Source organism: Henckelia pumila, chromosome 3 (assembly GCF_033568475.1).
Source record: "Henckelia pumila isolate YLH828 chromosome 3, ASM3356847v2, whole genome shotgun sequence".
In the NCBI taxonomy this organism is placed as follows: Eukaryota; Viridiplantae; Streptophyta; class Magnoliopsida; order Lamiales; family Gesneriaceae; genus Henckelia; species Henckelia pumila.
This window is the reverse complement of record NC_133122.1, coordinates 61,877,195-61,901,742: the sequence shown is the minus strand read 5'-3', so window position 1 is coordinate 61,901,742 and position 24,548 is coordinate 61,877,195. Positions and strand designations below refer to the sequence as shown.

General features: G+C 31.4%; 3 protein-coding genes across 4 annotated transcripts; 2 read left to right on the top strand and 1 right to left on the bottom strand.

Moving 5' to 3' along the window:
* The first annotated feature begins 2,107 nt into the window (after positions 1-2,107).
* On the top strand, positions 2,108-7,618 carry LOC140887558 (internal alternative NAD(P)H-ubiquinone oxidoreductase A1, mitochondrial-like). Of its 2 annotated transcripts, XR_012151943.1 has the most exons (9): positions 2,108-2,752; positions 3,346-3,559; positions 3,651-3,811; positions 3,933-3,998; positions 5,809-5,972; positions 6,398-6,512; positions 6,793-6,972; positions 7,066-7,271; positions 7,363-7,618. XR_012151943.1 is itself a non-coding variant. In XM_073294875.1 (8 exons), the coding sequence occupies exons 1-8, from the start codon at positions 2,315-2,317 to the stop codon at positions 7,216-7,218; spliced, it is 1,491 nt and encodes a 496-aa protein (XP_073150976.1). In that variant the 5' UTR covers positions 2,108-2,314; the 3' UTR covers positions 7,219-7,618. The 2 variants fall into 2 exon arrangements, 1 of the variants encoding a protein (XP_073150976.1); XM_073294875.1 differs by having other exon boundaries at positions 7,066-7,618.
* A 4,720-nt stretch (positions 7,619-12,338) lies between these two features.
* Positions 12,339-13,113, bottom strand: LOC140893076 (NDR1/HIN1-like protein 1). Its single transcript, XM_073302151.1, has one exon. It carries the CDS (start codon positions 13,053-13,055, stop codon positions 12,426-12,428), a length of 630 nt encoding a protein of 209 aa, XP_073158252.1. The 5' UTR covers positions 13,056-13,113; the 3' UTR covers positions 12,339-12,425.
* Positions 13,114-15,943: 2,830 nt separating this feature from the next.
* On the top strand, positions 15,944-18,750 carry LOC140891066 (uncharacterized). The gene is made up of 5 exons (XM_073299322.1): positions 15,944-16,004; positions 16,110-16,295; positions 17,210-17,466; positions 17,626-18,077; positions 18,235-18,750. The coding sequence occupies exons 2-5, from the start codon at positions 16,159-16,161 to the stop codon at positions 18,505-18,507; spliced, it is 1,119 nt and encodes a 372-aa protein (XP_073155423.1). The 5' UTR covers positions 15,944-16,004; positions 16,110-16,158; the 3' UTR covers positions 18,508-18,750.
* The last annotated feature ends 5,798 nt before the right edge of the window (positions 18,751-24,548 follow it).

Here is a 24,548-nt window from a genome sequence, read left to right as displayed (position 1 = left end):
GGAGCGTCGGAAAATATAGAGAACCTTCGAGCGATCGTGCTGATAACGTGTTGTGAAAAAGTAAAAATTTACGGTAAAAAGTAAAAACTCAAAAACTCAAAATTTATCAAATTCTACACTTTATAAAATTTTTCTCTCTTCACAATTGTGTTTTTCTACACAAATGGAGAGACCTATTTATAGATCTCAATTGGAGATTAGTCAAAAATTAATACATCATTAATTACATCATCACACACTAATTTTCAATATTTTACAACTCAATTTTCAACTTTCAACCTTCAACATTCAACAATAAATAATAATATATATTTATATATATTTTCAACAGGTTCGATCTTTTTGGGAGATTAAATGTATATAGTTTTAAAAAATATATTACTTTTTTTTCCCCCATTTTTTGTTAATATTGGGATATTTTTTTGCCCGGTATAGAAACAGTAGTCAGTAGCCAAGGGTGTGTTTTTTGTTTTTAATAAAGAGGCAGAAAGTCAACAGTTGCACGTTGGTGTTAAACTTTTACATTATTTAAGTAACAAGGATTTAAACTTTACTTTTTTTTTATGGAAGATTTAAAATGTAGAGAGTCAGCGTACCGTTCATTTATGCATTCATGATCACTAGATGCATTAATTACGTCACTTCACTTCACTAAATTTCAACCTCTCATTGATTATTAAATTAAAAATGGACACACTTAGTTTCTCCTATGAATTTTAAATAAATTTATTTTAGGGGAAGGTTTGTTTGTTTGTATTATTTTGAACTTACAAAATAATATTTTTGGACGGAGTAATGGAGTGTTTACAATCACTAAAAAAAATGTTTGTTAGATTTTGTATTTAAAAAAATATTTTTGTGTGTTTTTTAAATCTAGATTATATGTTAACTTATGCTTAAGTTAATTGAAATTCAAAAGCTAGTCATGTGATGATTATGATTCTCCAAAAGTGATTCTAATAAAATGGTCAATGTTAAAATAACTCTAATCACTTATTTATCAAACACTACACAACTTTGATTTTTAAATTTTCACATTTGTTTTCAAACACTACCAACTTTTGATTTTTCTTAATTTTTTTTATAATCTATAAATTAATAGTATCTACAAAACATAATCTATTACAAACACTCCCTAAATAATGGTATAAACCGATTCGAGGTGAAATGAGGATGACAAATTTTGAGGCCGAAAAAGGTAAAATTTTGATAATTTTATTGAAATTCAAATGTAGTGTTTGTAACTTCTAAAAATAAATGATTATGGAGATTCTTTTAACAAATTGAGAGAATATCAATAACTACTTATTTTTAAATGTTACAAACACTACCTAAATAAACATTAGTTTTAAGAATGTGCTCCTTAGAATTTATGTTACATTGTGTTAAATCCATAACATGTGATGTATTTAAATCATAGTCATTTGATCCCAAAAAATAGCATTATCACCCATGTTCTTTTTGTCAGAAACCTATAAAATCAACGATGTTGAAACAATGAAGAGTTCTTTTTTAAGAAAAGCACAAACCTTCCGGATAAAAATATTTCAGAATAGTGCGATTCCAACTCTTTGATATAAGAATTAGAGTCAAGTAACTCGGAAGATCTTTCATCAAATACAAAAATTTATTTGAGATTATATCACGAATTTATTTTGTAAAATGTAACTCATATTCAATTTGATCCATAAAAATATTATATTTGTTATATAAGCCGAACAATGTCGTACTAATCAAGTTGCAAAGTGTTGCTTGGTGCATCCTATAACTTTTCAGTTTGATAACTTAAGTATCCGACGCTTTTGTTCGCAACTCGATCCTCGATTCCCAATAATACAATTATATTTAACAAATTCAATTTTATATAAGATGTTATTTTGGGGTTAATATCTCTACGCATTAATATAATTAATTTGATATTATTGATATCATAAATTATGAGTTATTAGATTTATGATTAAGATATTATGTTTAATTATAAATAATTTTATTTTTTTTGTTAAAAAGTCTTAATTATTTACGTCACGCTCACTCAACGTGGTCCGCTAATATATGCCAGATGGCCGATAATCCTTTTTTTATTATATTTTTGAACAATAATTGACCATCGTTGTTACGCAGCGTCAGCGGCCTCCTCACCGCCGGAGCCCGCCGCCAACCACCGCTTGACCCATTCCAAATTCCTTTCTTTTAGCGCAATTAATAAATACGTACTACTCACTACTCTTAAACCCTTAAACCCCTACCATTTTCAAGGAATAGTTTACATAATATTGGAATAATCAAGAAATTATTTCGGAGAAGATTAAATTCAATGCCTTTTTTCAGAAATTTCATCCAACTCTCCAGCACCTTCACTAGACAATCGCCGCCGCGGAAATCATCAGCATTATCCGTTCCTCCGCCGTTTTTCACCCAACTATTGCGGCATATTAGCTCTGATTCTGGGGGAAGTTATGCGGGATTGGGGCCAACCAAGGGGGACGAGAAGCCCCGAGTGGTTGTGCTCGGCTCGGGTTGGGCTGGATGTAGGCTGATTAAGGATATTGACACCAAGACATACGACGTAGTGTGTGTCTCCCCGAGGAACCACATGGTTTTCACTCCTTTATTGGCTTCCACTTGTGTCGGCACACTTGAGTTCAGGTCCGTGGCGGAGCCCATTGGGAGGATCCAACCCGCAATTTCTCGTGAACCCGGTTCTTATTTCTTCCTCGCTAATTCCACCGGCGTCGATTTCCAGAACCATCAGGTTGTGAGCTTATGCTCTTGTGTTGCAGCCCTGTTCTTTTTAAGAACTTAGTATTTGAACACTGTTACATATACAAACTGTTACTTTCTTAAGAGTTGAGGCAAATTGTACTATTTGAAGTTAAGCAATTTGCATGTCTTTTGATTTCTCATTTTTACTTCGTTGGATCTTGTATGCTTATGCTGTGAGGTATTAATTCTCTCTCTGAGTGAGCTAAAACTGGATTACATGGTGAGTGAATCGAACTGGAAAAAAATTACCGCGGTAGTGACTGTTTTTGAAATTTAGAGTTGTTTTTGAAATTTAGAGTTGCATAATCGTAGATGAGCATTTATCCCAAAACCAGAAATCTTCTTAATTTTCAGATATCACGTTTATAATAGATTTTGGTTCTTGTACCTAGTAATTACTGCTAAGCATGGAATCGCAGCATATTATGAAAGTGAATCATAAATTTATTTTTTGATATCTTGTGATCATTGTCCCAGCCTGGAGTTGACCTCTGTTATTTGGAGTCCTAAATTGACTTTTATTGAGTTTACTTTATGTGATGTTTTGAGTAATTTGTAGAAGAAAATAATCTTTCTTTCTAGGTTCACTGTCAAACGATGACTGATGGGACCCGTACACTAGATCCGAGGAACTTCAGCGTCTCTTATGACAAGCTAGTTATTGCTTCGGGAGCAGAAGCTTCTACATTTGGTATTAAAGGTGCAAGCGAACATGCAATTTTTCTCCGTGAAGTTCATCATGCTCAAGAAATAAGGAGGAAACTGCTTCTAAATCTGATGCTCTCAGATGTTCCAGGTAAGAGAAATCTAGTAGTTAAATGGTTAAGTGGGGTGATAGGTGAAGCATGATAGTTAGGCTCATCCCCTGTTCACTGTGGGTTGAGCAGGTGTCACCGATGAAGAAAAGCGTCGGCTTCTGCACTGCGTTGTTGTTGGAGGTGGTCCCACTGGAGTCGAGTTCAGCGGAGAACTCAGTGACTTTATAATGAAGGATGTACATCAAAGATACACACACGTGAAAGATTATATTCACGTTACCTTAGTTGAGGTTAGGCTGTGGTTACATCCCATCTATGTTCTTCCTCTCACCTATCCTAGTAAAGTTTATTGAGTCAAGCTCATTTACAATTCAATTTTAATTTGTTACCCTTTTGCTTGTCACCTCACAGGCAAGTGAGATATTGTCTTCATTTGACGACCGACTACGAAAATATGCAATTAAGCAATTGACGAAGGTAAGGAATTCCATTCATATTCAGTGTTTGCAAACCATAATCCATGCTATTTCAACAATTTTCCACGAGCTTTCATTGCTCCTTTCTACCCATATGTTCACTGAAGCGTTCATTACTCCTTTCTACACATATGTACATATTCCTAATATGGGTGCTACTTTTTATTCGGTGTTATTTTTAACTGTCAACTCAATTCCTCCATCATTGATGAGATTTCCCATAAGTTTATGAAGTTCTTGTGCTTTGGCCTTGCGATTTAAATTAAATTTTGGAAGGAAAAAAGGCAGCGATCATATTAATCCCACTGATAGTGATTGAACTAGATCAATAGACAATAGGTCCCTGAAAATGCATTATATTTTGGTGTAAAGCCACTTTCTCACTCTTCAACAAAGTGAAATTTGCGACTCTTTCATCTTCAGATGCAGAATACATTGAAACCACTTATGACATTTGTCAAGCATTATAGCTACCGAGAAACTTCGGAATTTCAAAAAAATATATCAAATCAACCAACAATATTTCGTGACAACATGTATACTATTAGCGTGACCTAAAATCTTGTCGTTTCCTTGCATATACGATGGGTTTTAATCTGATCTCATATTTTTTTTTAATTTGTAATGATTTACTAGGTCCCTAGTTTGATTTTGAAAATGGTGGTCATTATGAGCTGGCATGGACTTGAATTTGAACTTGATCATGGTTGACCTCTTTCATTTGTTGAATTGGTAACTGATTTGGTCCTTTTGGTGGTGGATACATGGCCTTTGTTTTCGTAGAGAGAGACACACTTAACAAATGCTTCACAGAAAATTAATTAGGTACCAAAACGAATCAGAGATGAATAAGTAGAATGAAAATAGGAAATTTTTGTTTTCTTTTTCAAAACACACGATTGAATTCATTCATAGCATTTATTGACAGCAGATCAAAATCAAGCATGACAGCCATCAGTTTGGGCAATTAAGAAATGTATTGTTAGAGAATTGATTTCCTTCACATGCAAATTAATGAATTCCCTTTCTAACTTTAAATCGAGTCTTTCATTGTTCATTCATTTATGGAATGAAACTAATGTATCGCTTGGTTTGGTTTCCAGCAATCCAAACATATATATCTTCAAAAAAGTTTGTGGGTAGAGATTTTATTGGAAAATAAAAAGTATAATTAGTCTTATTTGTTTAATTGTTTGAAAGTGCATCTTATTTTATTTTTGTTCAAGAATATCTTGGATTAGTGATGCCACATCATAGACATTTCGTGTTTCAATAATGTGTGGTCCATTTTAAAGTTACTGTCATTGAGTAGAAAAAAATATAATAATAAAGTATTTTGTAGAACGATGGAACTTTGGATTAAAAGTAACTATCATATTTGGGGATGTGAAAATAATTTTGTTGAAGCAGATGAAAATGAGCTGGTATCGTTTGGTTTCATTTACTGAGTCGTAAAAGATTTCAAGAAATGGAAAACCAAACATAGCGTATACATTTTAACCTGGATGCAGAATAAGCTGTGGAATGACAACCATAATATGGTAGATATCTCTCTCCCATATTTGAAGTCAATTTGTTATACATCACAAAATCAAGTTTTTTTGTCAAATGCCCTTGCGCAGTCCTGAAACCCCGCAACAACTGACAATTACACGCATCTTCTTATGGCTTATAATCTGGAAAGGTGGGGATTGGGATGTTTTAACAGTGTTCCCTTTGTGTCCTTATTCTGTTACACTTGTAGAGTTGTAGTACATGTGGGATTGGTTTTCTTTTAATTTATGGATCAGTCTGAAACATCGGTTTCTCAGTCAGGAGTTCGTCTTGTTCATGGAATTGTGAAGGATGTCCAACCTCAAAAGATAATACTGAGCGATGACACAGATATTCCTTATGGTCTTTTAGTGTGGTCTACTGGGGTCGGTCCCTCATCATTTGTGAAGTCCTTGGAAGTGCCTAAAGCACCTGGTGGGAGGTATGTATTCATTTGGCAATAAAAAATATTATCCATGTCACTTTATTTCATCGAGTTGTGCAGCTATAAACTATATGATTTTAGACTCAGATGCACTTTTAGATGGAAATTCTTAGAAGGTTTGATATTAATGTAGGGATTAAATTCTTTGGTTTTTTTTTTTCCATTTTTTTTACTTTAGAATTGTATTCGTTTAAGGGATAACTGCTTTTTTTCACATCATATTTCTATAATACTTGGCTTTGTGCGCTAGCTCAGCCCCTATTATGTAGGTCATTGCTCTTGCGTTTTGACTCTTACTTATATGCCAATTTTTGCTATATTTCATAATTTCCTGAAGCAATCTTCATTTTCACTTTGATTTGTGTCATATTGTACCATCCAAACTGCTTTTCACGTGGTAACTATACATCATGCTACTGTAGGATTGGAATCGATGATTGGCTGCGAGTACCTTCTGTGCCGGATGTATTTGCCATTGGTGACTGCAGTGGCTTTCTTGAAAGTACAGGCAAGCCGGTCCTTCCCGCCCTGGCCCAAGTAAGCTATGGGATAGTCCGAATCTGCCTTTTCTTTTTCCTCTTTTTTTCCTCAAATTATTTTCACGCTAGATTATAGTATACAATTCATTGTTTCTCTGTATGATACTGTTCCATTAGCATTTTAAAATTCGAGTATTTATGCTGAAAGATCATAAAGTCCTCTATAAGCCAACAGCATTTTTGTATATCATTCATCCTCCCATATGAAGCCAAAAATTGAAATATTCAACAAGTTTTACAACTTCAGCAGTTGACTACATTAAGAACATTTCTGTTAGGTGGCAGAGCGGCAAGGAAAATATCTAGCCCAGTTGTTAAATAATGTAGGCAAATCTGGTGGAGGACGAGCCAATGCTGCAAAAGAACTGGACTTGGGGAAATCATTTGTTTATAGGCATATGGGGAGCATGGCTACCATTGGGAGATACAAGGCACTCGTGGATCTTAGGCAGAGCAAGGTTTATTTTTTACATGCTTCTGTAATTTTCTTTAGTTACCTAAAACCCCCATTATAGTTGACTTAGTTATAAATTTGTAATCTTCCTGCCCAGGAAGCAAAAGGTATATCGATGGCAGGATTTCCAAGCTGGTTTGTTTGGCGCTCAGCATATCTTACCCGGGTCATCAGCTGGAGAAACAGGTTTTATGTGGCAGTCAACTGGTTGACAACTTTGGTGTTTGGTCGCGATATTAGCCGGATATAGACACGAAAAACAGAAGTTGACCGGTTAAAAAGAATTGCTCATTCTCCACGGCGGTACATGCATACGATCTATTTCGTTCTGCTGTTTGTGTGATTTGGAACATCAGTTACTCCATCTTATCAACATGTGTGCATGTTCTTGTAGCATTCTTCAACTCCAGTTTCGAGTCTCAACATGACGTATATACAGCCAGGGTGGGATATCACCTCATTCGGTTGGTACCACGTTTTTACGATGAATCTTGAGGGAAAAAAAATGGTGAATGTCATGAGATTTATCATAAATTATCGCATATATTTCTGCAAGTTGTTTGGTATAGATTTTTTATTCCAATGTTTGTTATGGTTATTAAAATCATGTGGAACTTTCTTTTCTTATAATATATACATTTTCCGGCAGATTCAAGAATTTAATCAATGTACGATTTTACTAATCTTGCAGGGTGAAATTTGTCACTTTTTTTTTTAACTAGAAAATTGCACGGTTGCACGTGACACATTATAATAATTTTATTAGTTGATTGCTTAAATTTTTTAATTAAGTGTTATATATTTTACTATCAATTTCAAACTTTGGTTATAATGATTTGATTTCTAATTATTATTGAAGTGAGAACATTATGTCTTTAATTTTTTCTTTTTACGATCGATTTGTGGTATCTAATCGATGCTTTTATGTTTTATACCTTGGATTTAATTTATTTTTTTAATTAATGACTTTAAAAACAATAACATATGTTATATATTAGCCGAGAAATGTAAAAAAATACATTGATTTTTTATAAACCGTAAGACTGAGCGTTTGAATTTTATTAAAAGCTATATATAATTGATATATAATTGTGCAATTCAAATATTTTAATATGCGTAACAGTTCAAACACTACATTTTGATTATTTTACATAGCAAAGAGATAATTATTGTACCCAATAATCTCCTCCCAATAATTATGCTTGCAATCAATGTGAATCGAAGTCATGACCTTCACTTTGATACATATTGTATGGCCGAATGCTTATTGCATTTTCAATAATTATAGTCATTGGTAACAATACTAATCCAATATTTTAAACTATGTTGTATTTCAAACATCATGTTTCGATTGTTCTTCTCAGTATAAATAGTTATTGCACTTCAACAAAAGTAATATCTGTTAAATAATAATTTTACTTTTATTGATTTATAAGTTAAAACAGTAATTTATTTGAAAGTTAAAACAATAATTTATTTGAAAGAAAATAATTTTTTTAGTTCCATTAATACATCACATTTTGATTTTTAGTCAATTGATTTGTCAAATTTAAGTTTTAATACACTAACTTTTAATTTTGACTGTTTTTAATCCAATTGTTGACGTGACATCTAATAAGTCAAAAAACTTTTAAGTTGCATCATTATTATAATGACCATGTCAGTATTTTTCGATGCAAAATAAAGCATTTTCAAGTGTCACCACAACAATTAGGTATAAATAGAATAAAATAAAATTTAGTATACAAAAAACAAATTTTGAAAACTTAGTGACCAAAACCTAAAATTTAAATAGTTAGTGAAAAATAATAATAATTTTTTAATTTAAAAGTTTTAGTTGTAGATAAAATTTGATCTTCTATGAATAAAATGCATCTAAATCATATATATTTTTTACGTCTGATAAAACATGATGTTTTTATGACTTGCTTTGATTTTTAAGTTTTTTGCTCATGCATAATACATTTACAATTTTGTGTATATTTTTTAGCGTATTGAATAACTTTGTTTCGTTAGCTTTGAAAATCAAATTTAATATACATTGAATAATATTTAGCATATAAAATAATTAATGTCCTAACAAAAATACAATACAAAATAAATTTTTCTAACATAAACTCTTATGTTAAAGTATTAACAAATTTATGCCAAAAAAATAATTTAGTCATACAATTATTTATTTAATTAATGATAAATATAATTGTTTCATAATTTTGTCATAATCTTATTTTAAAATAAAAAATATTAATATGTAAATGTCTCTTTTTTTTCCTTTTTTTGAAAAATCATATACATATAATATGCAATATCAAGGTAAACTTTTTTTATTTCTTCAAATCTTTTAATATTTTTTTCAGTAAACTATCATAGTTAGATTACATAGTCATCACCATTAGTTTTATAATATTATTCCTACAATCTAGAATACCAAAAATTTTAGTTAGATTACTAAATTCAAAAAAAAAATAAACGAATTAAAACGAATTGATTGGATAAAATATGAGAATATCTTTCATTTATATGTGAAATATAGTCTCAATTATTTATGATCTGATTTACTTGTCTTGAACCAGATGACTAAATTAATGATTCAATTTATTTTTTTCCCGAAACTATAATGACCGAAATATTATGTTAAAAATTTTAGAAGACTAAAACATAGGGATGGTGATAAAGGTTAAAAGTAAGTTGTAAAATTACTATATAATTTTTAGATTAAAATAACTTTCAATTAATAGAACTTTAACTTTAGAACATGAATTAAATATTTATAATTAATTCACATAAATAAATAAATAGACATAAAATTAAATACTCATTGAAAAAGCTACAAAATGACATAAAATAACCTTGAAAATGACAAAAAATTAGTCATTGAATGAAATAAAATAAATACAAAACTGTAAATTCATAACTAAATAATCACTTTTATATAGGTAAATATTATATTATAATGTAGTTCAAACATCAACATGAAAGTTGGTTATAATTATATATTTTTTAATTTGGACAAAAAAATATCAGTGTTGATTACACTTTTAGTTCAACACTAAAATATTTTTAATCCCAAATTTTTTTTAAAGGATTACATAGTTAGTTATCACCATTATTTTTGTAGTCCCCCCTCTTAAAAAATGGAATTTCAAATATTTTTGTTAGCTTACCAAATGCAAAAAATAAACTAATTGATTGAATAAAAAAGGATAATACATTTCTAATACAAGTGAAATAAAATCTCGATTTATGATATGATTTTATTTATTTTGAACAAGTCGATAAAAGTTAATAAATCGATTGAAATTTTTTGTTCTCTAAAAGTTTAATACTAAATTATGTTAAAAATTTAAAAGACTAAAAACATAGCGATGAAGATTAAACTTGAAAGTAAGGTAAAAAAAAGTAATAATTTTTTAGATTTATAGACAAATAAAAAATATAACTTTTAATTGATAAAACTATCGTTTCGAACATGAATTAAATATTAGCAATTAATTTTATCTACAATAAATACATAGATATATACAAATTAAATACTCGTTGAACAAAACTATACAATGAATAAAAAACTTCAAAAACCTTAAAAATGACAAAACTAATTATTAAATTCATAAATAAAGTGCTACTTTTATATAGATATAGATATATAGATATAGATATAGATATAGATAAATTTTCAGTTATATATATATATATATATTATTAATAATAAGTATTATATTATAGTTCAAACATCAACATAAATATTTGTTTACCTTCGATTCGATAAAAATCATAAATGTTGTTGATTACACTTTTAGTTTATCACTGAAATATTTTTGGTCCCTAAAGTTTTCTAAGATATTACTTAGTTAGGAATCATTGTTAATTTTATAGTTATTCTTCGTAAAAATAGGAATACAAGAAATTTTAGTTAAATTACCAAATTCCAAAAAATAAACGAATTGATTGAATAAAGTATGAGATACGTTTCCTATATAAGTAGAATACAATATCGATTTATGATTATGATATGATTCTACTTGTTTTGAATCAGATGATTAAAATTAATGATTTGATTTAATTTGTTATTTGTTTAAAAGTTTAATAATCAATATATTATGTTAGAAGAATGAAGACTAAAAGCATAGCGTTGAAGATAAATGTTGAAAATAATTTCACAAAATTAATAAATTTCTTTGATGTAGAGAAATTTTTTTTTAATATAGCTTTCAATTAATAAAACTTTAATTTTAGGACATATGTTAAATATTAGCAATTATGTTTACTTACAAAAAGCTGATACTACAGTGGGTCGCCTGTCGTGGATTGTTGAAAGTTTAATGAAAGATGTATGACCAATTAATATAGGAAAACTATATAACCAAGTCAATAAGAAATAATAATTAATGAAACGAATTTAAATGTATTGAAATTCCAAGAATGCAGAATAAGCTGCATTAATTGGGCAGATATAGGAAATATGCTTGGAACTTTATTATGGCAGCTACAGGGAATTATGCAATTACGTGTATAACCTCAAAAACCAAAAAAAATATGTGCAAATTATTATATAAAATGGTGAAAATGTAAATTCACAATGTATTAATTGGGCAGACATAGGAAATATACTTGAAACTTTATTATGGCAGCTAAAGGGAATTCTGTAATTACGTGTATAACCTCAAAAACCAAAAAAAATATGTGCAAATTATTATATAAAATGGTGAAAATGGTGAGATTTTTATATATATATATATAGATATATATAAAATTACTAATGACAGATGGTTAGGTAATTTGATCTAGTCACACTTGATGTGATGATTTTGAAAAGGGCTCTCACCAAAACAAAGAGGAATGGAGGATGACAAATATGATAGAGACAGTTTCAGTGTGATCACCTAATGTATTGTTACATGCTGATCACGCTTGGAGGGTACAAATTTGGTTGACTAGTAGGTAACCAAAATAGATCATCCACTCGAATATGATATATACTGTAATTCTTCTCAAAATTATTACACCAACAGTATTTGTTTCAAATATATATGTTTTTTTGCTTTCAAATTATTTATGAAAAATGTGTACAACATGAAGATCATACATGCCCTCGTTACACTTAGTATTCATGCATGTTCGCTCGATCGCAAGTGTTTGATTTCGATTTAAAAGATTTTAGTTGCGTTGTATAGTAATATTTCATATTGTCCAACAAAAAATTCTTGTTATATATATATTTAAAGATCTTTCATGTTATTCCCTTCTCTTTCAAGTTTTAATCATCAAAAAGATCGATGCTGCGCCAATATAATATCACATTAGACCTTAAATAGAAAAACATTATATTAATATCAAAACTACTCAGTCGAATCAAAACATTACATAAATACAACGATAAAAAACTTAAATATAAAAAAATAATAATATCTAAAAAAGAAATCACCACCATTATCGGATTGCATAATTAAGCTCATCAACTCAAACATCAACATTACAGTCCATAATCAACTGATACTTAACAGGCGATCCCAAAGAAATACCATTGTTCTTCTTCCCAAAATTTATATAAGCCGGACAATTCACATTCAGATGATATTTCCCGGAAATAAAAGTCCCAACTTTCCATCTGATGCTTCCTTTCACTCTGATATTAATCAGCACGGTCCCTGTAAACTGATCCTGGTCGAGTGAAACCGCCAAGTAAGGCGCCACCGGAACGCTTTCTCCGTGAAGAAACGGCGACCAAACGGTGATATCTTTGTGGCCTTGATACGTGGCAGGAAGCAGCGTCGCAAGGGTCACTTGTTCGCCGTGGTACGACGCGTAAACGTCGACTCTGTCGTAGAAAATGCCGATCCTTTCATTAGGGTTTCTGGCGGAGAGGGTGACTTGGAGGACGGTGGTGAGGGTGGCCGCGGGGGTGGTGAGGTTGAAGGCGTAAACGGTGGCGTCTTGGAGGATGAAGTGTGGTTTTGTGGGGCGGAGTATGAGCCATACGAGGAGGATGAGGAGGAGGATGAAGATGATGGAGCAGACAATGGCGGCCCAGAGGCGGCGCTGCAACGCTTTGCGGTCGTCGTCGTGGTGGCCGCAATCCTTGGCCGTCATGTTTGAGCGGTGGTGTTAGGATCGGAGTTTATTTGGTGATGAAAAATTAATTGCTTTATTGGAGGAGAAGTTTGTGTAGCTATGGGATGGGAGATCATGTGCATGTATATATATATATATTATTATTTCAAGTGAATTATTTATGGAAATGAGATTTACATATTTATATGTACCATAAATATAGATATACTTGTTCTATCTGATGCTTTACAAAAGATGAAGGTGCCTTAAACAACAAAATAAAATATAGTTGAAAATATAAAACAACAGAAAACAAATTTTTTGTAACGCTAGCTACACATTATTTACTTAATTTAACTAGCTAGTTACCAAGATTAATATATATCTCGATATTATTATAAGTTTCCTTACATAAATTTTTAGTTCGTATATGACAAGATCGAAGTGAATGAACGATACAAAATTTCCCTTTTGAAACATTATTTTACTTCTAATATTCATATATAATTCGAAACATATATACTGTTTATTTAGCTTTTAAAAAGTAAAGAACAATATTATTAATTATGTAAATAGTATAGTTTTGTCAACACTTTGAGAGTGCAGATTACATTCTATATTTTATTTTATAGAAGTTGTGATGGATTTAACAGACATCGATTTTTTTTTGTTAATCATAATTTTGACAAGGGGAAACGATGGGAATATGGTGAAGGAGAACAATAAAATAATGGGAAAAATTTTATATCTTTATATATATATATATATATAATTTTCACGCTTTGTATTATTTTTGTCATGATTTTGGTCAAGTGTTCACGATTTTATGTCACTTCATCATTTTTGGATGGTGGATAACCATTTTTTGATGTCAAATCAATATTTTAAATAAAATTAAAACTTAAATTGAAGAAAAACACGTGCAAATTAGTAGACTAAAATCGAATACATGATATATATATATATATATAAAATTTAGGTATATATATATATATATATATATATATATAAATTTTACCTAAATAAATGAACTAAAATGCAGTGACATATGTTTTAAAAATATAATGCATATATGATTGTAAAATTAAACCGTTACTCATTGTTATGTTATGTGGAAATAACTTTGGCCAAAATCAAGATATGTATCGATCGAAAATCATATGATTATTTTTCCTAAAAGAAAATCAAATATTTTTGAAATAATATAGTTTTTTTTAAGGAAATAATTTTTTTAACGACATTTAAATGATTTTAATACGAGAAAATACAAGGGTCCACACTCCACAGCAATCTTGGTGTTTGCAGGTGGGATTGGTGGCGTATGGTGAATCAAGCAACCAACAAAAGGTCCAATTTTTTATTTTATTATTTATTTTTTCCCCTTGACTTAGAAGGGAAACAATGAAATATGATTCGCTCTCCACCTTTAATTAATTAGCCATACATAGTCTTAACATCAATGCAAGCAAAACCTGGTATTTCATATCGCAAAGGGTATAGTTTATATATATATATATATATATATATATATATATATATATATATATATATATATTGCATTATGTATCTTTCTTTTTTTTAAAAAAAAAAATCAAAACATAATTTTATTAATGAGAAAGATTACTACAGTAGGAGTTCAAAGATGCGAAATATAAATTAGAGGTTAAGTCCACACCATAGGACTTGAAAATACACAAGCAACTTTAATTTATCTAAGAGCACCAAATTTAGACATAATATAGGTTCTTCATGCAAAGTGTTCAACAATTGGCCCAAATTCAGATATGTTTGGAATCACACGGTGCACTGCATCGACTACTACTTCTTTGGCATCCGGCCATCTCAAATTGCACCATATTCAAACCAAATTGGTATATCCATGACAATATCGCTTCCAACGAATTAACCAATGGCTTCGGCTTCCTTTACCATTCGTACACCCGGAATGACACCAGTTCTACTAGCAATTAATTCTTCAGTATCATCCCGAAGGACCATTCCCACAGATGTACTATTTTCCTACAAATTTTGCGCTGCATGTGTTACATTTGAGGAAATTTTGGAGAGGAATATGTCATAATAAACACGATGGGTTATTGCATTATGTATCTTATTATTATTTTATTATAGTAGAGATCATCTAATTTAATTAACTAACTTCTAATTAATTAATGAACATTGATTTGAAATTAATTATCATTATATCCTAACTTAATTTAAACTAAAATTATTAGTCATATTAGTCATTATATATGGCTGTCACGTTTTAGCCGTTAGATGTTTTGTTATTTGCTAAAATCACATCAATTTTTGCTCTTTTATTTTTTTTATTTACAAAAATAACATCCACTTTATAAAATTGTTATATCTATTATACTTTTGTAAATATTTATGTAGGAAATAAAATACTATGTTTTTATATATTTTTTCTAAATTTAAAACTTATTTTTGTTTTTTGTTTTCATTTAAAAAATCGAATTGTACGCTTACGCAACGCGTACAATAAAATACTATTATTTTAGTACGGTAAAATCCCATATCAAAAAATTCTATAAACCCTGAAAACTATTGATTCAAAATAAATTATCTAAAAATTAGAAGTAAATAGAATATGAAAGTTAATTTCCATTATTCGATCATAACTAACATATTAGAGAAAATACACCTACAAAGATGCAATGGCCCAAAAACTGAAATATCCAATAAACAAAATTCAGGCTTGCCATTGTCAAAATAAAATAAAATAAAATAAATAAAAAAAATCATGCTTGCCTGTTGACATTTAATTTGATGTCTCTAAGTTGAACCCATATATATATATATGTATGTGCAGTTGACTTTTCAACAATTGACTCACAAGAGGCGTTTACTATTCTTCACCCCGTAATATAAGATGAATCATTGGCGAATCATTCCTCTTCTTTTTCCTATATTACTCGCTCAAATACTATACCGCGAATCTAAATGCCATATATAAATTAAGACCTGGTAATACACCAACTTCATGAATTCCTTGTTAATTCTTTCTGTGTGGTCCAATTTCTCCCGCATAAATTAAACACACAGTTTTCATTATCAGTTCTACATTTACAGACAAGGGGGATAGCTAAGGGGTTGACTCAGGGGAGCAATATTGTGGGATATGGAGGAGATCATGAAGCCGCCGCCGGAACATTGGCAAGGTGTGTGGAAGCGGGTGGTTGTCGTAGGCGGCGGCGTGGCAGGTTCTCTTGTTGCTAAATCCCTTCAGTTTCACGCAGATGTCACTCTCATTGATCCGTAAGCTAGCTAGCATCTGGGACTTACTTGTTTACTCCCCTGTTTTCTTTAATTAGTACTGTATTTGAAGGCCTTTTTTTTTTAAAATCTTTGCTTTCAAGTAGGCGTAGCTGGAATATGATTGGATCAGGGGTTAAATTAAATTCCATCTCTGAATACTTGTGGTGTCCTTGTTTTTTTGCTTTAGTATATATATATTGATTGCACCAATAGCTAGAAGACGTATTGTTCTTGAAATAGTTTTGCTTCTATACAGAATTTGATCCGGCTACAGTGGGATCATGTCGATATTTAGCTGCACGCTGATCCAAAGTCAACTTATTATATACCCATGATAGCATCCCTCCTTCGTCTTGTTTATGCGGATGACTTTATTATTTGTTGAGAAAATCAGTAGTAGTAGAAATCTTGATCTGTACGTAACAATCTGTGCACACACCACATGTATTGATTATGGAAAGTTAAAAACTTTGCCTCCATTAGATGCCCGGACACTCGAGTGGTATGTCGGGATTTCGTTGTGGGTATTTGGTATTTAAGAATAATCGATAGATCTGGGGTTGGTTAAATTTTAAGAGATGAACTTTATATATCAAGAATTTTCAGTACTCCTCTGATTGCAGGTGATTGGTGTTTTACCAAATCATGCTATGCAAAGTCAGTGGTTGAGAGATTCCTACAAATTTTAAGTTCATTTGATCAATCTATTTCTGGGTTGTTTCTGTTTTGTCTTATCTCGAGAAACATAGATATTCACAAGTATATAATACATAAGAAAATGTATGTTGCCTTCATTCTTGGTTGATCCTCTTAAGTAGTATATCTATCATCCATGCTTCTTCTACATTTGATTAGTATATAATATTTTAATTTCTTCCTATAAACATCATGTAAACGGTACCAATATTACATAGGAAGGATTATTTCGAGATCCCATGGGCGAGCTTAAGATCAATGGTGGAGCCATCTTTTGCTGAAAGATCAGTTATATATCACAGAGATTATCTCACCAATGGGCGTGTCGTTGTATCCAAAGCCATAAGCGTTATGAACTCTCAAGTATTGACAGAAGATGGCCGTCTCATTGTCTATGACTACCTTGTCATAGCCACTGGACACGACGACCGCTTGCCACAAACACGATCAGAAAGACTTGAACAATACAAATCAGGTAACCACAAAGATTGAAGCATGGTGTTTAGGTTGCTAAAGTTTTAAAATATTTAAGTTATAACGTTGTCATCAATTATAATATTTGGTACAATGCATTATTTAGGCAGCTGCAAAGATATGGTTTCTCAAATATTAATCTTGTATGATCTGTATGTAGAAAACAAAGAAATAAAGGCTTCTGATTCAATTCTGATCGTGGGAGGTGGCCCGACGGGAGTCGAACTAGCTTCAGAAATAGCTGTCGATTTCCCTGAGAAAAGGGTTACCTTGGTCCATAATGGATCGAGGTTGCTCGAGTTCATCGGCCCGAAAGCTGCCAGCAAAACACTGGAGTGGCTCAAGTCGAAGAGAGTAGAAGTGAAACTGCAACAATCAATCGATTTAGACAACATTTCGTTGGGAAGCAAAAGCTACGTGAGTTCGCGCGGAGAAACTATCAAAGCGGATTGCGTACTTGTGTGCACGGGGAAGCAGCCCGGTTCAGCCTGGCTGAGTGAGACTATGTTGAAGGGGAGTATTGATGGACTTGGACGCTTGAAGGTGGATGAGAATTTTAGAGTCAAAGGGTGCAAGAACATATTCGCCATCGGTGATATAACAGACGTTAAGGTGAGTCTTGGATTCCTTTGTTGTTGTCTATATGATAATCATGCATGCATTATTAATACTGCAGTTTCAAAAACTTAATAATGTCAAGAATGTCATGATCACATTCGATCCCTTTGTATCTGATGATCATATCGAATATTAATTCTTGCTTTGCCAGGAACTGAAGCAAGGTTACTTGGGACAGAAACATGCTCTGATTGTAGCGAAAAACGTGAAACTCTTGCTGAGCGCAGGCGGAAAAGAAAGCAAGATGTCGGTCTACAAGCCGAGCTCGGATAAGGTTATTGTATCACTAGGAAGAAACGATGCAGTGGCACAGTATCCATTGACAACCTTAATTGGAGTTGTTCCAGGTTTGATCAAATCCAAAGATTTGTACGTGGGCAAAACAAGGAAGCAGTTGGGTCTCGACCCACGTCAGGTCCTTTAATCACGAGTGCTTTAATTCAATTCATTTTTTTTTTTAAATATATAATTACTGCCTACGGAGCTGCATGTATTCTTTTTTCAATGATCATTAATTCGTTGTTTCGATTTTTTCATGGGATCATGTCCAAAGTATCTGTAATATATTTCGAATATCAGCCAAATTATGAAAGTTTGGTGTATACTTTAAAAAGTGAGTTGTATATACATATAAGCCCGTTTTGCTTGTTTCGTGATTGTATCTTTATTTATGTTTTTTTTTTTTAAAAAGGAGATATCTTTACATTGCTTCTTGTGAAAGAATATGTTTACATATTTTGAGCGCGCGTATTCTTATGTCAAATGAAAGGGATGGCAAATCACCTGGTTGATGACCACTATCATATTTCAGAACAGCTGTAAGAATAACAATATATATATATTTAGTTACAGAGTTGATTTTAATGGAATCTTTGGCAGAAAGGTCTAATATGTCTTCAAATCACGTCACGATTCAGAATGGCGTTTTCGTGAATTCGTACCATAAATAGCATCGTCCAAGAAAATGTATTATTACACAAGCCTAGCTAGCTAGGTAGCTACTTTTAACAGGTCAGGCAACAGAAACTGCCACTTCTACATCATCTCTCACTTAATTTATAATATGAATAAGTATTTACATTTATAAAATTTCATTTAATTAAAATTTGAAGCTAGTAGATTTTATAGTACTGGTATAACATCATGATATATACGTTAAAAAAAAAACCATTATTTGAACAAGATAAACAAGCATGTTGTAAAAGGGTCAATATTAGAGGAAAAAACTGTAAATTTGGTCATGTATGTTTGTAACTTTGCGATTTTGGTTTTTTATATTTTTATATTTCAGTTTTAGTCCTGTATGTTCCGATTTTTGGTAATTTCGGTCTTTTTTATTCAAAAATGCTTACGTGACACTGTACACGTCAGCTCCACATCAGCAGAATTGGTGTCACGTCAACACCACGTCGAAAAAAAAACTAAAATTGTCAAAAAAAAATAAAGATAGCGGACTAAAACTGAAATCTAAAAATATAAATGACTAAAATCGCAAAATGACAAACATACAGGATCAAAAAAATAATTTTCTCGTAAAGTGAAAGGGCCCGTGTCCTGATTTAATATTTAATGATCAAACAACCAGGATTAATTAATGTAAACAGCAAAAACGAGTTAAAAATTTGCGTTTGGGCCTACAGAAATTTCGGCATGACCTATTCGTAAATAGGACATCCCAAAAACCTGTACAACACAACCAGCAATATATACTCGGAAATAGAGTCACAACTCCAATTTACAAACCTATAGCCGCACTGGCCAGGACTAAACACATGCAGAGCCGGCAAGGCTCGATCACACAAATAACAATTCAAAACAAGGTCCAAAACTATTTATACAGATACACAGGGCATCACCCCGGCAAATATAAAACTCGCTAAACTGATATATATACATATATCTGGGAACTCGACTCCACGCTCGCCTCATTGGGTACCACTAGATGACGCTCCACCAGATGCGTCAAATCCCCCTGGATAACCTGCTATGGAATCACAAACAACCACAGCATAAAAAGAAAACAGGGGTCGGACCCCAGTACGACGAACTATAAAAATTACGACAAATATAACTGACATGAATAAAATCAAGTACAATGCAATGAAATTCAATGTAATGCGTGACAGATATCAATGAAATAAGGGATACCAAAAAGAGTCCAAATAATCGTATCACAATAAACTCAGTGGCCACCCGTGCCAGAAACGCAGCAGACCTCGAATCATCACTGCTAATCTATACACGTAGCATCGGAGGGTGACAGGAGCGACCCGTCCAGCCTCATGCTGTCATCAGGAGTGTCGTACGTAGCATCGGAGGGCGACAGGAGCTACCTGTCCGTGCCTCATGCTATCTCAGGAGTGCACTAAAACAATGTCACTCGCTCCATGATGACTCAATATATCTCAAGAGATCAATATCAATAGCAATCAAAGGAGTCAAAGCTCAACGTGCTATGTAAACTTGTAAATGAGTGAATGCAATCATATAATCCACGTAAGCACATAAAACACGTTATCACTCATTACAAAATACTTAATATCATTACATGTCATTATAGGCGTCGTAATATAAACAGCTCATACGTACCTCAACCAACACTTAATTACCACAGAAATATCTCAAGTAATATTCGAATACTCCAATCCTGTGAAAAACCATTTATTTCACATCAATTCCTATTTTCGTTTACAAATCTGACAATTATCGGAACTAAGTCTAAAAATCAATCTAACAGTTCCAAATATTCATATTTCATATTCAGTCATCCTATCCATGTCTAAATCTCGATAAATGACTCTAAAAGTCGAAATATCAACATATTCAGATTCTGAATATTTTCAGAAAATTCCCAAAATTTTTAAATATTATATATATCAATTCTAACACATCAAAACATCTAAAACTTGATTTCAACACTTCTAAAATTCAAAATTCCCAATAAAATAAATCTGGAAATTCGAAATAATGCTCCAATAATTTCTGAAAAATAGCCAATACCTCCAATCGAGTCCGATATAATACCTACAACCAATAATAAATCAAATATCAATTATCGAAAGTCAATCGAATCAAAATTCCCAAAATTCGAAACACTAATCTCGAAATCTACCTCAAATATTCGAATTAGAGGTCTAATCAACCGAAACCACAACCCCTTAAAATCCGGCGACGATCGGACGGCGGCTAGGGGCGGCAAATACGACGGCTGTCGGAATTCGAGCTTCGAACGACGCGAGAAAACCTTACAATATTGGTACCAAAAGAAAGCTCTCGTTGTGAGGATTCCGGAATTATATTTACTTTTGAAATCCAGCCAAAAACGAAGGAGATACGAGCATTTGAAGCGACGGAAAAATTATGAAATGAAAAGGAAGAAGAAGACGACGCAGACGACGCAAATCTGGAGGAGAGAGAAACGGTGTTGTTTAATATATATTATTTATCATATATCTGTATATGTATATCCATATCTAGTGTATTAGATATGTATTAGTTTAATGTGTGTCTTCTTTTCTTCATTCGGGGTTGGATCTTGATCCGATTTAAATTATTTCAACTCCTGTGTGATTTATAAATCAAATATGCAATTTAATATCGTCTATATATCGATATTTATTAATACATATTTGTAAAACACAAATTAATTAACATACGCATATCGGGTCCTTACATAAAACTAACAAATAAATGAATAATTTGAACTCAAGGTAAAATACAAGAAGCCTCGAGAGAAATTAAAGTACTACTTTGTACCAGTTTCCGTTATGATGAAGAAGAAGATTCCCCCTGTATATATATATTTTTCTGATCTTGATTAACATTTATTTATTTATTTTTCTCTCCGGCGGCTTAATTCTATCAGATTTCATTACATGCATGAAACGAATCTGTACGTAGTGTCGGGCCATTTTTCATGGATGCTGAGATTTTGAGGATAGTACAGCTGCATCAGATTTTGTCCATTATGGCAACGCAGTACTCATCATCATTATATGTTTTTATATAGATGTATCAATGGATAAATTTTTAAAATCTGCATGTCCTGTATATAAACGATTTTTATCATCATTTGGGTTTTGTTTGGACATATACTTTAAAAATATTTTTAGTGTTTTATAAGTGGAAAAAAACTTAAAATAGGTGTTTGGACAAGATTTTTATAAAATGTTTAGGAAAAATATTTTTGAAAAATTGTTTTTTAAGTATAGGTTTTGAAGAACACTTGAAATTTGTTTTTAAATGTTTTAAAAATAAAACTATGAAAGAAAAAGATGAACAACATTAATTTTACAATATTAAAATATTTGTATAAAATAGTTTTCAAACACATTTATTTTTAAAAAAATTTAAAAATATTTTATAAAAAGTTTTTTAAAAAATAATTTTATAAAAACGTTTTATAAATATATAATCAAAAGAACCTTGGTTACCACAATTACTTTGATTTTTGTATAGAAACTTGTTTCCCACTTATATGTAATCCATTTTGTGTCTTATATGCTATAACATGACGTCAAGACGTGTCGTGATAGGAAATTTTAGCATAATATCTCAAGGAAGGGTGTAAACAAGCCGAGCTACTCGTGAACAATTCGCGAGTAGCTCGGTCAAAGCTTGATTCGAGCTCGAGTAGCTCGAACATACAATCGAGCTCGAGTCGAGCTTTGAAACTATGTGATCGAGTAGCTCGCGAGTTACTCGATAAGTCACATATATATATATTAAAAAATAATATAAATATAATATATAATATATATAATATAATATTATAGTTATATATTAATTTATTTATAATATTTATATATTTATTTATAATATTTAATTAATTTTATTTTATTTATTATATTTATATATTTATTTATTTTATAATATATATAATATAATATTTATTTATATATTTTTAATTTATATATATATATAATATAAAAAACTCGAGCTCGAGTACTCGAACTACAATCGAGCTCGAGCTCGAGCTCATATTTTACTACTTTTATCAAGCACGAGCAATAAAATATGAGCTCGAGCTCGAGTAGTGTGCTATTCGAGCTCGACTCGGCTCGTTAACACCCCTAATCTCAAGAATGCATATATGTTTAAAAGTGCATATATTTTTCTTCATATTTGCGGTTCACTGAAAAATGTAGACCTGACCGGATCATATTAATTGATATCCAATATTTTTGGGGTTTATTTCAATCTATCTTTGGATGCATGCACTTCAAAGAGGACGTTCTTAGATAACATCTCATCTCCCGTGTGGTTCATTAGTCACTCAAAATTTGACATTGAAAGGAATTTTAATTCCTTGAAATTTTACCTTGAGATTAATTAGATTGCATTTGAATTTTGCCTTCTAGACAAAGATAGGATCTAGTATAAATATTCTATGCTCTCGATATTGACTAGGATAGATATTTATCTAGAATGAATATTATATCTTGATTAGGAAATTAAGTGATTTATGTTTATAAAATATTATCAAGATATGATATGATAGGTTAAATATTATATGCTTTTATCGAAAATCTATAGATATATATTTACCTATATTCATTAATATCTTGATAAGGAATTATTGGTTATCATTGTTATCAAATATTATCGAGATATTATTGTTTGTGTTCAAAAGAGTCTTATTCCAAACAAAGACTTATTTTTTTAATTGTGTAGGACTCTACAAGGAAATCCTTCCATGCTTGGACTCTCATCTATAAGTAAATGATTTCTGAGCACAAACAAACGTACACTTCAGAGGAGAAGTTAGAGAGCTTTCAGAAAAAATCACATTGAAGAATTCGAAGATTCTGAAGATATTTTGTAGTCGTCGTTACTAAGTGTCCCCGTGCTGCCGTTCATGTTGAAGACATCAGAGACACACTGTGGGAACTGTGTTGTTGAAGATCTTTACTATCTCTTCAAATTTAGGCTACGGGAGTTGCATCTATTGTTTTTACTCTGATTTATTTATGATGCAAGTTTGATTTCTCAACTTGTTGAGAAATTTAGGATTTAATGACTTTTCGTAAAATCACTAGGATTATCTTTGTAAGACTGATCTTACGTTTATTAGTGATATTTAGCCTTAAGGCACCCGCACGAGTTTTTATACTCGTGCAAAATTAATTTCTTGTGTTATTTATTTTTGTTTATTTTCCGCTGCCCTGTGTTCTCGTTGATGTTGTGACACCGCGGACAACACTGACTCTTTATTTTAACCTACAATTAACAATACGATTTCTATCAAGTGGTATCAGAGCAATTAAAGCACATAACTAGAGCAAAACAAAAACAGATATAATAATCAAAAAATTAAAGCAAAGATGAGATAAGGAAAAAAATATGGGGTGACACCAATCAATCCTAAAATTGATAAGTATCATATCCCTCCTGATCTTCAGTGTCCTCATCCTCATCGTCCTTAGTCCCAGATGGACCAGCCTCATCTTGTGCATTCTCTCCCCC